The sequence below is a fragment of the Ipomoea nil genome, unplaced genomic scaffold (assembly GCF_001879475.1).
Source record: "Ipomoea nil cultivar Tokyo-kokei standard unplaced genomic scaffold, Asagao_1.1 scaffold0302, whole genome shotgun sequence".
In the NCBI taxonomy this organism is placed as follows: Eukaryota; Viridiplantae; Streptophyta; class Magnoliopsida; order Solanales; family Convolvulaceae; genus Ipomoea; species Ipomoea nil.
The window spans coordinates 1,902,549-1,916,729 of NW_017616730.1; the positions used below are offsets into that span (position 1 = coordinate 1,902,549).

Here is a 14,181-nt window from a genome sequence, read left to right on the forward strand (position 1 = left end):
GAGATTCAGGATATAATCTGGCAAATCCAAAAACGTGGGTTATCTAAAAAAAAATACATCCCTGAAAACCTCATTAAAGAAAAAAACACATAATGTTAAACACTCATAATTATTTTTCTCAATACAACAACTTTAAAGCCTCTTATCATTAACTTGATAAAACTTTTCTCTTGATTATTTTCTTGAATTCGATCTAAAGATGAGAGGAGCTAATAAAACAAGCCATGTGGTAAGGTACATATTGGCATCAATTCAAATATAAGCAAACCAGTATGTACATTCCATGGACAAATTCGATATAGTTCTGTTTGGATCAATAATATACTTCCACGACCACATTATTATGCATCCTCAGATCAGATCTGCAGGCTACTTGCTAGCTAGCTTGAGTGCAATACATATATATTTACAGCTACGAGAAGTGTCCTTATCCATTTGGACTGGTTTGTGTATACTATGATTCTCAAAGACGTGTTTGCTTGGGTTCTTGTTCTTGTTCTTGGGACATCACTACTTGCATTATATTTGCAGATTGCAACATGTGCAGTATGTCTCACTTCCTCCATCTGTTTATTAGGTCCCCTTTCTTGCTTTTGATCTTTTACTTGTTCCTGTTTTGCTAGCTTTTTGGTGCTGTTTAGTATACCCCCACTTTCTTGAGACCGTTATATTGTTTGTTTTGGGATTACGAGAGAAATCTGCATCTAACCTGCTCTTGTGCAATAGCACGCAAATTACACAGGTGAGGTGAAATGTTAGTTCGACATAGAAGGTGTTGATGACAAAAATTGAACTTGTGACTTTCTGGTACGGGAATCATGTTCCATCTACTCGGTCACTCATTTCGAGGCCTCTTGAGATACCCTTTTTTACGATGACGGAAACCCAACCACTACTCAAGGACGTGCATGGGATAAACTCCGCTCTTGTGTAATAGCCGGAACCAATAAACTGTACTAGGAAGTAGGAAGACTTTGTGCAATAAGCTCTTCTTGAGAGACCATTTTCTTTAAATGGATAGTTGATGACCAAATTATAAATTATGGCATAATCAAGAAACCATTTTAGATATTAACTTTTTGATTAGAAGCCTATTGTATTTAAAAAATAAAAAATAAAAAATACCCCCCCCCCCCCCCCCCCCATCTGGTTTGTCTAAATCTCATCCAAACTTTATCAACAGGAAGAGAGGATAGGACCTATTTCGGATCAATTATTCATGATTGTAAAGTTATTAGTAATTCTATTTCTCAATGTATACGTTGTTCACTACATTCCTAAATCAGCGAATCAGATGGCCCATGCGTTAGTTAAAGCGGTTGCTCTCAGTCTGGTCATATGAGTTGGGAGACTGTTCCCCTCATTTTCTTTCTGGTTTATAGTTTAATATATATGCTTTGTTGTTGGTTTACCCCCAAAAAAAAAAAAAAAAAAAAAAAAAATAGAGATTCTCGTGAATAATGTTAAGTTGTAATTAAGTCAAAAAATAGTAATTACTGAAACGTACGAATGTCTGTGGTTTTGTTTTGTCATATTTAGCCAATGATTTCTGATCTCATGAAGATTGTCCATTTATAATCACACTAACAAATAGTAAACACTGAAATGCACAAGTTGGCACCTCTGTACGTTTTGACATGATTTTGATTGGCGTTCAAACAAATTTGCCTAACTTAAATTATGTGAAAATTTTGCACGTCTTTGTTTGGTAGAACTTTATTATCTAACCTTCATCCCGAACCGTTAATACAAAGTATTATCAATATCACTGTCTCATTTATGCCAATCAGTTTTTACAAGACATGGAAATCGACGATTATATATGGCAATGATTGATTGGGCAACTCTTGAGATTTGAGGTTTTATGAATATGTATCAGGTTGTTTTGGTTAGGTTCAACAAAACATCCAAAGTATCCTTTTTTTTTTTTGTCCTAATGCATATTTGTTTATATGTTCTCCTGCTGCTCTTAATGTTCATAAACATGCTAAGAAAGCCAGATTTTGCTGTTTTGTTTCTTGATTGTTAGTACCTTAATTATATATATACAGGAAGCAATTTTTTCTTATTTTACAACCCTTAATTTGATCAACACAGATTGACAATTAAATTTAATCTACAGTTTTTATCTGGATATTAATTCTTGATCCTTCTCTTTTATACACAGGCCGCAGGCGCGATCCTAAAAGGAAAGCAAAAATAAATAAATGTGTTCAGTGGGGTTCACAGTTACCACTTAGCAGTTAGCAATGAATAGAGTGACTCTCCCAAATTAGGGGTCATGAGTTCGAGCCTTATTGAGAACGGTATTAACTCTGTATGTTTCAATAGGTTAAGAACATAGATTTAAACAAATACTACACTATCAACATTACTAAAACAACAAAAACAAAACAAAACAATGAGTGAAGTCTTTTTGAGAACTTATCAAAGATCTGTCACTATTCACTATTTACTGTTTTATAAATGTGTTGAACAGAGTAAACTCAATATTTAAGAAACATGTGTTGAATATTCATTTCACCTAAAATGACATCTCACCTTATAAATTTTCAGATATTTTTTTAGGCCCAATTTTAGGGTAGGGTTAAGAGCATCTGGACTGGTTTTTATTAATATTGAAATTCCCTAGCTACCTAACTAATTACCTATTTGGCTAAAAACAAATAAGGAGTATATAATATAACATATTTTATAGTGATAATATTCGAAATCAATTTTATTACTAAAAGTTAAAGACTTTGTAGTCAAGCGTGTCATAGTTGTGGCTCTCTCAAATGAGAGGTTACAAGTTTGAATCACAGTAAGGAATTAACTATGTGTTTCAATAGGTTTAGTGGCATTGTCATAATTATTTCCAATTTATTATGCAAACTTGAACACTAAAATTTGCAATTCACATACTATACTTTTTCAGGTTTTTACATTTAGTATTAACATTTTAAATATTTAGTATTAAAAAATTACACTTGCAAAAATGTGAAAGTGCATTGCACTTAGGGTTTCGATTTTAGAGTTTATGACTGAGTTTTGATTTTAGTTGGTTTAATAGTTCACTTTTTTATTTCTCAAGATCCAGCATTCACGGTTTAGATTTAAAATTTAGCTTTTTCTTTGATTTTATAAAATTTATCAGGTTTGCATATTTAGTTGTTAAATATTATATATGTAAGTGTTCAAGTTTGTATAGTGAAATTGATGAAAAAAAATGCATATTGTCAAATAAAAATATAATAGAATTAATATGATACGTTAGTATTGTTATAATGAAACTAATGTGTATATAAATGAAACTAAAAAACAAAATAATATTGTCAAATGAAATTGAAGTGTAATTAAAATGATACTTCATTCTTAAAAAAAAAAAAAAAAAAAAATGATACTTCATAATCAACACTACTACATGCACCATGCTCCACAATAAAATTTGCCCATTATTAATTGCTTGGTTGAAAAATGTGGGCCTAGCTCAATGTCTGCCAAATCTAGATAGTGGGCAAAAGGCTTGAAGATTAGGCCCAATAATCTAACAAAAGAGAGAAAGTCTGTTACTAGCCATTCATATCACGCAAATTATGCTCTAGAAACGTGCTCACCATGCGCATAGTGAACACAGGAATAGATTCATAATTTTATTTTTTATTTGTTTTTTAAAGATGTTTCTTTCTTCACAATCGCATTATTTTATTTTCGCAGTACAGAAATTATGAATCTACAATATAAATGTTATGAATCTACAGTATAGAAATTATAAATCTACAGTTTAGAAATTATAGATTTATCCTGTGTTCATCATGTGCATGGTGAACACGTTTCCACAGCATAATTATTGTTCATATCATGGACCAGGATCCACATAATATTATTGACCATAATCAAAATAATGAAGTACATAATCCATACTTGTATGATACAAAATTTCAGCCCGCATGAGTAGCTCAACTGGTCATAGAGGTGAAACTTTGGAAGAATGACTAGGGATTGAGTCTCACCAGCGGCAGTGTGGGAGCAACTTCTCAAAATGAGGGGGGCTCCTTGTGCGCAGTGAGCACCGGTCTAGCCTCTGTGATTAATGTTCAGTTGAGTTGCCATGATTTCGCTTTGTCGGGCCGGGGTGTGGGGGGCCCAACTTATGTGATTAATGTTCAGTTGAGTTGCCATGATTCCGCTCTGTCGGGCCGGGGTGTGGGGGGCCCAACTTTTTGGAAGAATGATACCGAATTTCATAATACAAGACACAAACAAATACACATGTTATATATTAAATTATTTTCAAATCCGATTTAAGTTCATAATTTGTGTCTATAGGCACATAATTTCACAATACAAGACACAAAATTTAATAACATAATACATAATTATTAATTTATTTCATGTACAAAATTCATACTCTTAAAGTACATAATTTTATAACACCAGACCGCAAACACTCACAACATAAGATACATACACCATGGTCCATCATATAAAGATTGGTCTTACCAAAAAAAAAAAATCATATAAAGATTGGATTGTTACTGAAATGGGCCCAATGGTCCCCACTGATCGGCCCAATGGAAGGATTTCAAATGGGCTCAAAAGAAAACCAGATTTTAGGCCGAGAAAGAAAAACCAATCTGAGTTAGGTAACAATGGCGGGTACGCCTGCAACTACAACTATGGCTATGACTAGAGGCATGGCTTCCTTATCACTAACGTCTTCCCTTCGCCCTCTCTTGCCTTCCCGTAACCCATCTGCGCTTTGCAATCGCGACAATCGAAACATCAGATTACGCAGCAGAAGCTTAACGAGTCTCGCGAAATGTGTCCACCGAAAACGGGCGCCTACCCTGATTCGCGCCATGTCGGATTCGTCCAGCTCCTCCGGCTTGGAGGACAGCGTGAAGAAGACCGTCAGCGAGAACCCAGTCGTTGTCTACTCCAAAACTTGGTGCTCGTAAGTCGTAAAGTTCGTTCCCTTTTGAGAGATATCATTGGTGTTTTTGGTATTATTAATGTTTTATAAAGTTCGTTTCTTTGTGAAATTTTGTTGCTGTTTTTGGTATTATTAATGTTTTTATAAAGTTTTAGTTTCTTGGTGAAATATTGTTGCTATTTTTGGTATTATTATTCATGTTTTGCAGAGATTTGAAGTGAGAATTGTTGATTTTGTGGTAAAGGTACTCGGGTCAGGTGAAATCTTTGTTCAGAAGGCTTGGCTTGGATCCACTTGTTGTTGAATTGGACCAAATGGGTATGTTTTTATCCATTTTGTTTGTCTTTTGCATACGAATTTCTGCACATTCTGTGAAGTAGTTTCAAAGAAATTCATGAACACTGCTTCATTACTGTTGAATTGGAGCCCGTCAGCAATGGACAACCTAGGCTGGTTTAGCTCCTTATGTTCCTTTACCGGCTAGGATCTTAAGGTAGGGTTTACCATGGGTAGTGGTTACAGGTTTCCATGGTCACTCAAAAAGAATCGGAGCATTGATGTCTTAAGGAATTCTTAGAGTCTTGATTGTTTATTAATGAGGTATGGCTATTCGATCAGTATGACATAACTAGAATTTGTATTGCTCCATAAGGTTTAGGTTTAGGTTTTCTGGTTTGCAAATTGGGATATACAGATAACAAAAGTGCACTCAGAACTTAGATTGATAGCTCGTGTTTCTTGGAAGTTCTTTATGGTAGATGTATTGTAAGCGATATTCCATTGGTGATGCTCTGCTTTTACCTGAAACTAAAATGTTTCAGGTCAGCAAGGATCGCAAATTCAGAAGGTGCTGGAAGGTCTCACTGGACAGCGTACTGTTCCTAATGTGTTCATTGGTAAGAATGTTATAACGCAATTACAAGCTATTTAGGAGCCCGGAGACATACTATAAGAGGCTAAGACCTTATTTGGTTTTATTATTAAGAGTCGTATACTATTTGCTAGTTTATGGTGTAGCATGTAACGATTGCCACTGTGAACATATGAAAATGAGAACACTGGGAAGTTTGATTGGTGACTCTGATACGTTCATTGGCAAAACATATCAGCGAAGGAAGAAGAAGGTGGCAGCAGCCTAGGACTTTTTCAAAATAAATATTTCCTATCTTCTTGTTTGTTAACGTTACTATTAGTTTGTTAACGTTATTATTAGTTTTGCTTCTCCTGCTTTCTAGGATAGGTTCTTTATTTCTTGTATTTAAGTCTCGCCATGCATGGGGGGAGATCATCTTGGATTTTATTTTTTGGCTTTCAAGTATATGAAAGATTGGGAGGAGAAGCACTCCAGAAACGCTTCAGTTCTTTTAACAATCTTGTGTCCACTAGCTATCATTATCCTTTGTTCTCTCTTATCTTTAACCATAGGTAGATCACCAGATTCCCCCGTCCCTCCGGCTCGCCACTCGAGTCCAGTCCGTAGGCCTGTGACGCGATCCAGCCCTGTAACAAATTTGGTATCAGAGCCTATCGTCATGGGCGACAACTCACCGGCTGACTCCCTCACGGCGATTCGCGGGGATGTCCAACACCTCCAGGCTGCGCTTGAGACCATGCGCACTGACCAACTCACAGCGATGGAGGCCATGCGCGCTGACCAAGATGAGCTGCGCCGAATGTTCCGCTAGTTTCTTACCAGAAAAGAGCCGGCCACCGCTTCCAGCAGCCACGCTGCACCCCACACAGGCCCTGAGGCTGCCCAAGTTCCGGCGTCTTCCGGTCTGGCCACCACAGCCCTGCCTAAGTTTACGCGCCTCGAATTTCCCCGCTATGATGGCAGAGATGATCCCATTGGCTAGATGCATCACTGTGAACAATTTTTCAAAGCCCAGAACACGCCGCCGCAAGAGTTCGTCAGCACCGCCGCGTTCCACCTGACGGGTGTCGCCCAGATGTGGCATTTCCGGCTGGAGCTTGAGGAACCAGACATGACATGGCAGCAGTTCAAGCAGCGATGTTTCTTGCGTTTTGGCCCTGGGCTGCGCAACAACGTTCTGGGATCGCTAGCCAAGCTCAATCAAGACGGGAAGCCGGTTGAGGATTACAACGACGAGTTCCAGTCAATGCTCATGCGCTCCACCACTGTTCGTCGCGACCAAGAGGTCGACTTGTACACTGCCGGCCTCGACGAGTGGCTGAGAATTGATGTCGAAAACCACCGGCCGGCGAACCTGGATATCGCCATGAACTTGGCGCGTTCATATAGCCGACGACAGTCATGTGCTCCGCGCGAGTCTTCGGGATTGCCTCGACGACAATCTAACACCGCCAACCTTTCTTTTTCAGGTACACAGTCGAAGCAGTCCGCGTCCATCTCCTCTGGCCGTCCCTCAGCGACTGCTTCGTTCCCGGCCAGTGTCACTGCCCACTCGCTAGGGAGTCGTTCCGCGTCTTCGTCGGCCAGCGCGCACTCTGTTTCGAACCGGCCCGTCGGCGCGACTCCTCCACCGGAACGACGCCTCTCACGCGCAGAGTATACCCACCGGCGTTCGCGTGGCCTTTGCTACAATTGCGACGAACGGTGGACCCCTGCGCATCAATGCAAGCATTTATTCCTTCTCGTCTTGGATGACACTATTTCAGACGCGGAATGCGACCCTCTTCCGGAGATGGCTACTGACAATCCAGAGATCTCCTTACACGCCATTACAGGTTCTAATCCCGGTCAAACTATGCAGGTGCAAGTATTTCTCGCAGACACGCCTGTCACTGCTTTGATTGACTCGGGCAGTACACATAACTTCATCAGTGAGCATACGGCGAAGTTGCTTGGCCTCCCGGTCACCGAGTGCGTCGGTCTCCAGGTTGCGGTCGCGAATGGCGAACAGATTTCCGGCTCTGGACTGTGCGATAAAGTTCGCGTTGTTAAGGATGGTTTAATATTTTTTATTAGTCCGTATGTTATTCCTTTGGCGGGTTTTGAATTAGTTTTGGGTGTTAAATGGTTGCGGACCTTGGGAGCAATTCTTTGGGATTTCACTGCCCTTACAATGTCCTTTACCGTTAAAGGCAACCCCATCACTTGGCACGGCGAGCTTCTTCGGCCCCATCGCGCGTTGCGCGCGATAAGCACAACGCCGGCCAGGACCGCTTTAGAACATCTTCTCACTGACTATTCTGTGTTATTTCAGGAGCCCACGTCACTTCCTCCGGCTCGCTCTTGTGATCATCGTATTACACTTGCGACTGGGGTGGACCCGGTGGCTGTTCGTCCCTACCGTTACCCGCAGGCACAAAAAGACGAAATAGAGAAACAGTGCGGGGCCATGCTTGAATTGGGCCTTATCCGGCCTAGTCGTTCACCTTATTCGTCGCCCGTGTTGCTTGTCCTTAAACAAGACAAGTCTTGGCGATTTTGTATTGATTACCGGGAACTCAACGCCAAAACAGTTAAAGATAAGTTTCCCATCCCCGTCATTGACGAACTTCTGGACGAGTTGCACGGCTCACGTTTTTTCACCAAATTGGACCTGCGGTCCGGATACCATCAAATTCGCATGCACCCCGATGACGTCGAAAAGACGGCGTTTCGAACGCACCACGGCCATTTCGAGTTCTTGGTAATGCCTTTTGGGTTGTGCAATGCGCCGTCCACTTTCCAGGCGTTGATGAATCAGGTTTTCGGGTCTTTACTCCGTAAATTTGTCCTCGTTTTTTTTGATGATATACTTATCTATAGTAGGACATGGGCTGAGCATTTGCATCATGTTCGGACGGTTTTTGCTTTATTGCATGATAATCATTTACTCCAAAAAAAATCTAAGTGCGTTTTTGGTGAGTCTCAGGTTTGCTATCTGGGTCATGTTATTGCTGCGGACGGCGTTTCAATGGACTCTAATAAAATTAAAGATGTCCTGGAATGGCCGGTGCCGCAGTCTACTCGCGCGTTGCGTGGGTTTTTGGGTTTAGCTGGATTTTACAGGAAATTTATTAAAGATTTCGGCTTAATTGCGGCCCCCCTAACTTCTTTATTAAAATCTAACGCTTTTAGTTGGACCCCTGCAGCGGACGTCGCTTTTGCTAAGCTTAAATCCGCTGTCACGTCGGCACCAGTGCTGCAACTCCCGGACTTTGATGAATTATTTATTGTGGAGTGTGACGCTTCGGGGGTGGGTATTGGGGCGGTTCTGCATCAACTTAATCACCCCATTGCTTTTTTTAGCCGCAAGCTTGCCAATCGACATCATCAGTTAGCGGCCTATGAGAGGGAATTGATTGGCCTCGCTCAGGCAGTGTGTCATTGGCGACACTACCTATGGGGTCGTAGGTTCTTGATCCGCACGGACCATTACAGCCTCAAATTCCTTTTGCAGCAACGTCTCACGACGTCTCCTCAACACCACTGGATTAGCAAGTTATTAGGATACGATTTTGAGGTTGAGTTTCGAGCCGGGCGTTTAAACGCGGTCGCAGACGCGTTGTCCCGCCGTGACGAGGACTCCCCAATGTTGTTTTTCTTGTCCAGTCCTCGTTCCTCGTTGTTGGACTCCATTTCCCGCGAGTTGGACGATTCCCCGGAAGGAAAATCCTTGCTCGATCGTGTGAATGCGGGTTCGGCTGGTGACCGCTGGTCTTTGCGTGATGGAGTCCTCAGGTATAAAGATCGTGTTTATCTACTTCCTACTTCTAACTTTATTCCTGTAATCCTTGCAGGTATTCATGATGCCACGCATGAGGGCGCTCAGAAGACCTTGTTCCGGGTGTCCCGGGAATTCTATTGGCGAGGAATGAAGACCTCTGTTCGGGACTACGTGCGCTCGTGTACTACGTGCCAGCGCAACAAGTGGGAAAACCTGCGACCGGCCGGTCTTCTTCAACCGTTGCCTATTCCGTCACTTGTTTGGAGTGATGTCTCACTAGACTTTGTGGAAGGATTACCGAAGGTACACGGGAAAACTGCTTTATTGGTCGTCGTTGACAGGTTCTCCAAATATGCTCACTTCATTCCGATTTCGCATCCCTTCACGGCGGTTACGGTCGCCACTGTTTTCTTTGCGAACATCGTCAAGTTGCACGGTGTCCCGGAGAGCATGGTTAGCGACCGGGACAAGACTTTTACTTGCGCATTTTGGAAAGAATTGTTCAGACTCAGTGGTGTTACCTTGTCCTTTTCGACCGCATACCACCCGCAAACCGATGGCCAGACGGAGGTGACCAACCGTACGATAGAGATGTACTTGCGTTGCTTCGTGGGCGATCGCCCTCGCCAATGGGTGGAGTGGTTGCCGTGGGCGGAGTTTTGCTACAACACTTCGTTCCACACTTCGATCGGCACGACTCCTTTTCGAGTTGTCTATGGGAGAGATCCTCCCAAACTTCTGTCATATGAACCAGGCGTTTCAAAACTTGAGGCCATAGATGATCACTTACAAAGGCGGGATATGGTTCTGGCCGAAGTTCGTGACCGTTTGCGGCTTGCACAGGCCCGTATGTCCGCTTCTTATAATCATCATCATCGTGAGGTCCACTTCCAGTTAGGCCAGTGGGTCTGGTTACGTCTCCATCCGTATCGCCAACTGTCCGTTCGTCGCCATTTGTTCACTAAGTTGTCCCCTAAATTTTTCGGGCCGTTCCGTATTAAGAAATTGTTCGGTAAGGTGGCTTATCAGCTCGAGCTCCCTCCTGATTCTCACATCCATGATGTTTTTCACGTGTCCCTGCTTAAGGAATTCATCGGGGAGCCCCCTCACACCATTCCGGTGCTTCCGCCAGTCAAGGATGGTAAAGTTTTGCTTCGGCCTACCGATGTACTTCGCTCCCGGTTGAATCGTGGAGTGCCTGAGGTTCTGGTCCAGTGGGAGGGTGCCGCGCCTGAGGATTCCTCGTGGGAAACTGTTTCTCATTTCCAGGAATTATTTCCCGATTACAAGCTTGAGGACAAGCTTGATTTGCAGGGAGGGGGTATTGATACGTTCATTGGCAAAACATATCAGCGAAGGAAGAAGAAGGTGGCAGCAGCCTAGGACTTTTTCAAAATAAATATTTCCTATCTTCTTGTTTGTTAACGTTACTATTAGTTTGTTAACGTTATTATTAGTTTTGCTTCTCCTGCTTTCTAGGATAGGTTCTTTATTTCTTGTATTTAAGTCTCGCCATGCATGGGGGGAGATCATCTTGGATTTTATTTTTTGGCTTTCAAGTATATGAAAGATTGGGAGGAGAAGCACTCCAGAAACGCTTCAGTTCTTTTAACAATCTTGTGTCCACTAGCTATCATTATCCTTTGTTCTCTCTTATCTTTAACCATAGGTAGATCACCAGATTCCCCCGTCCCTCCGGCTCGCCACTCGAGTCCAGTCCGTAGGCCTGTGACGCGATCCAGCCCTGTAACAGACTCTCATCTTATAATATGGCGTGAGTGGTTGTGCACTCTCATCCCTTAAGAGAGGTCGGGAGTTTGAACCCCTCTCGTATGGAAAAACCAATCTGGCCAACACTTTGCCCCGTAATTGGGCCGGCCCGGTGCGAATGGGAATTAGTCTGAGTATGGTATGGGTTTAAAGGTGTCTCCTACGGCCTACCTTTAGGGTCTACTCAGGACACTTCATGGCCTGACCAAAAATAGTAATAATAAGGACAACCGTAATGCTGTCACGCTGATGTTTAATGTTTTCGTTTTGAAATTCAATGGCTCTTTGAGGTTATTTTAGTATCGAGCATTAGATAAAATGGCTAATGAGTTCCATTTCTTCTTCTTGACCAGGGGGCAAACATATCGGTGGTTGTTCAGGTACCTCTTTTTGCTAGTCTTTTGCTCTCTGGAAAAAGAAAAAAACGCATTGCATCATTCTTGTATTCTGCATCATTGCCCTCTCAAGTAGCGTTTGTAATCCACACACCTTTCGCTCTTAAGGTGATTGAGTCCCATATTTGAGTAGCTTAGTGTGAGATGAATGCCCAGAAATGTGATTAATCTTAATCTGTGTTTTATTTTCTAAAACTTCTAGGGGTTTCCTTTAAATCATGCTTTGAATTCTGCATATTGACCTCCCTTATTGACAACCGATTTGGCAGCATTTTGATCTTCTCCTTGTTCCACATTTCAGATACCATCGAGCTGTATCAGAAAGGAGAACTCGAGAATTTGCTATCAGAAGCTAATGCCAGAAAAGCATAAAGCTTTCTTAGATGCAGAAGCTATTGCAGACTTGCAAGAAAGTCGATTGTTTAATGGTTGTTGCATTTTTATCCCAATTCCAGTGTATAAACTACGGTATTCTGTGAAATCCAATCAAAAAACCAAAGAGTTTCAGTGTATTCAGAACTAGTTTCCCACCAATAAGATTATTCTTGATGGAATGATTCAAGTTACTGCAAGAAGAGTATATTATCATACAACCATTGTCATTTCTGTTCAAGATCTGACAGGTAAACAACAACAGAAAGAAGATGGTCTAATTTTAAGCCTCATTTCACCTCCTCAACCTCATCCAATGCATAGTTGTTGGTTGATACATTTGCATAGTTCACCTTGTTGAACCTCACCACTACTGGATACCTAGTCTTGGGGTCCTGCACATCGCCACGGTGGTGGTTATCTAGCGTCAATTTTAACCGAACATCATATCCAGTGTCAGTTTTAACCAAGATTGCAAAACACGTTAGGCGCCGAGGGGTGCTTCGGCGCCGATTTTTTATTTTTTATTTTTTGTTATTTTTTTAAAAAATTAAACTAAAAATTGTAAAATTCACTAATAAAAATATACGTAAGTGGTTGTAAAATCGTTCTAAATATTGTTGAAACCATCTAAATATATAAAAAAATTAAAATTAAGAAATAATCGGCCGGTTCAGTCGGCTAGGCGGTCTAGACAGCCACCTAGCCGCCTGGCCGCGGAGGAGGCCGATTTCGACCTTCCTCGCGGCGGCCGGGTGGCGCCTAGCCGTGATTTTTGTAACACTGATTTTAACCTAACATCATATCTAGAGTCAGTTTAAAGTGAGAAAATGATCTGAAACTATTTTTTTATTGAAAAAGGTGGAAAAAAAAAATCACATATCCAAACTACCTGATCAACTGCCACAACTGATCCAACTCCCTTGAACCAGTATGACTCCTTCCTTAGAATCCTCACCTATCAAGAAGAGGTTCATCAATCCATGCAAATCAACATATTCCATTAAGAACTAAAACTGGAGAATTGATGTAAACGCAAGTTAAACTGAAGTATTAAGACCGAAAATTGGGGTAAACGCAATCTTAACTTAAGTAAAGCGACTAGAGAATTGAAGTAAATGCAGTTTAAACTTCTTAGAAAGAAATGGACAGGGGAGTATATATTTACCTTGGCTCCTCTCTTGGGTCCAATGGGGGGTGGCTTGGCAGCTTTAGCCGGAGGAGCTTCAGCATCTGCGGCTGCCGGTGGTGGCGGCGCAGCCTCCTCGGCGGCTGCCCTTACGACAAGCCTGCAGCGGGCGGGGGTGGTGGCATTCTTGGAAGGGAACATTACGATGTTGATCCGAGGTGTGGTGGTGTTTGAGGCCACCATTTTAGCAGTCAGCAGAAACTCAGACGCGGCTGATGCCATGCCGCAGCTTGCCATGGTTTGTCTCAACTGCTGCAAAGATGCGAATCCGAGTGCGGAAAATACTGGGAAGGATTTTTCAAAGGCTTCGAATTAATGGGATTATCATTTCTTGGATGGGAATCACTCCGGAAGGACTTGTCCACTGCCGTGCTGCCATGTGGTTACCATCTGCCATTCTTGTGGATAATGTCGTGCTCGTGCGTATATTTTCTTTTTGGGGAAAATGCAATTTTGGTTCCTATATTAGCAGTTTTAATTAGTCCATAATTTTTTTTTCGTTGCAATATACATTCCCAATTCTTTAAAAAAAAATTGTTATTTTGATTCTTATAATAACAAAACTATTACACTATCAAAATTTTACTTATTACATGAATATTGTAGTACATTTTAATATTTATTCTTTAATTATAATCTTGTTTAGTCTCGATATTTTATTACATAATAAAAAACGTGATTTTAACAAAATATTGTAGAAAAAATATAGACGATGTGCTACAATTTAAAATAATAAAAAAAAATAGAGAATAATATTGTCAAATCTCCATTTTGCATATGAAATTATATATATATATATATATATATATATATATATATATATATATATATATATAGTTAAGTTCAGATGCAGTCAGTGCGCCCACACCAATGGTTAAGCGAATATAACACCATCAACGTTAG

At 41.2% G+C, this 14,181-nt stretch overlaps 2 protein-coding genes across 2 annotated transcripts; one reads left to right on the forward strand and one right to left on the reverse strand.

The window, feature by feature from the left end:
* The first annotated feature begins 4,598 nt into the window (after nucleotides 1–4,598).
* Nucleotides 4,599–12,279, forward strand: LOC109161735 (monothiol glutaredoxin-S10-like). Its single transcript, XM_019310230.1, has 5 exons — nucleotides 4,599–4,936; nucleotides 5,160–5,233; nucleotides 5,737–5,811; nucleotides 11,676–11,702; nucleotides 12,019–12,279. Exons 1-5 carry the CDS (start codon nucleotides 4,632–4,634, stop codon nucleotides 12,087–12,089), a joined length of 552 nt encoding a protein of 183 aa, XP_019165775.1. The 5' UTR covers nucleotides 4,599–4,631; the 3' UTR covers nucleotides 12,090–12,279.
* Nucleotides 12,209–13,625, reverse strand: LOC109161742 (photosystem I reaction center subunit IV B, chloroplastic-like). Its single transcript, XM_019310243.1, has 3 exons — nucleotides 13,258–13,625; nucleotides 12,982–13,047; nucleotides 12,209–12,484 (listed from the first exon to the last, which is right to left on the reverse strand). Exons 1-3 carry the CDS (start codon nucleotides 13,513–13,515, stop codon nucleotides 12,380–12,382), a joined length of 429 nt encoding a protein of 142 aa, XP_019165788.1. The 5' UTR covers nucleotides 13,516–13,625; the 3' UTR covers nucleotides 12,209–12,379.
* Between the last annotated feature and the right edge of the window lie 556 nt (nucleotides 13,626–14,181).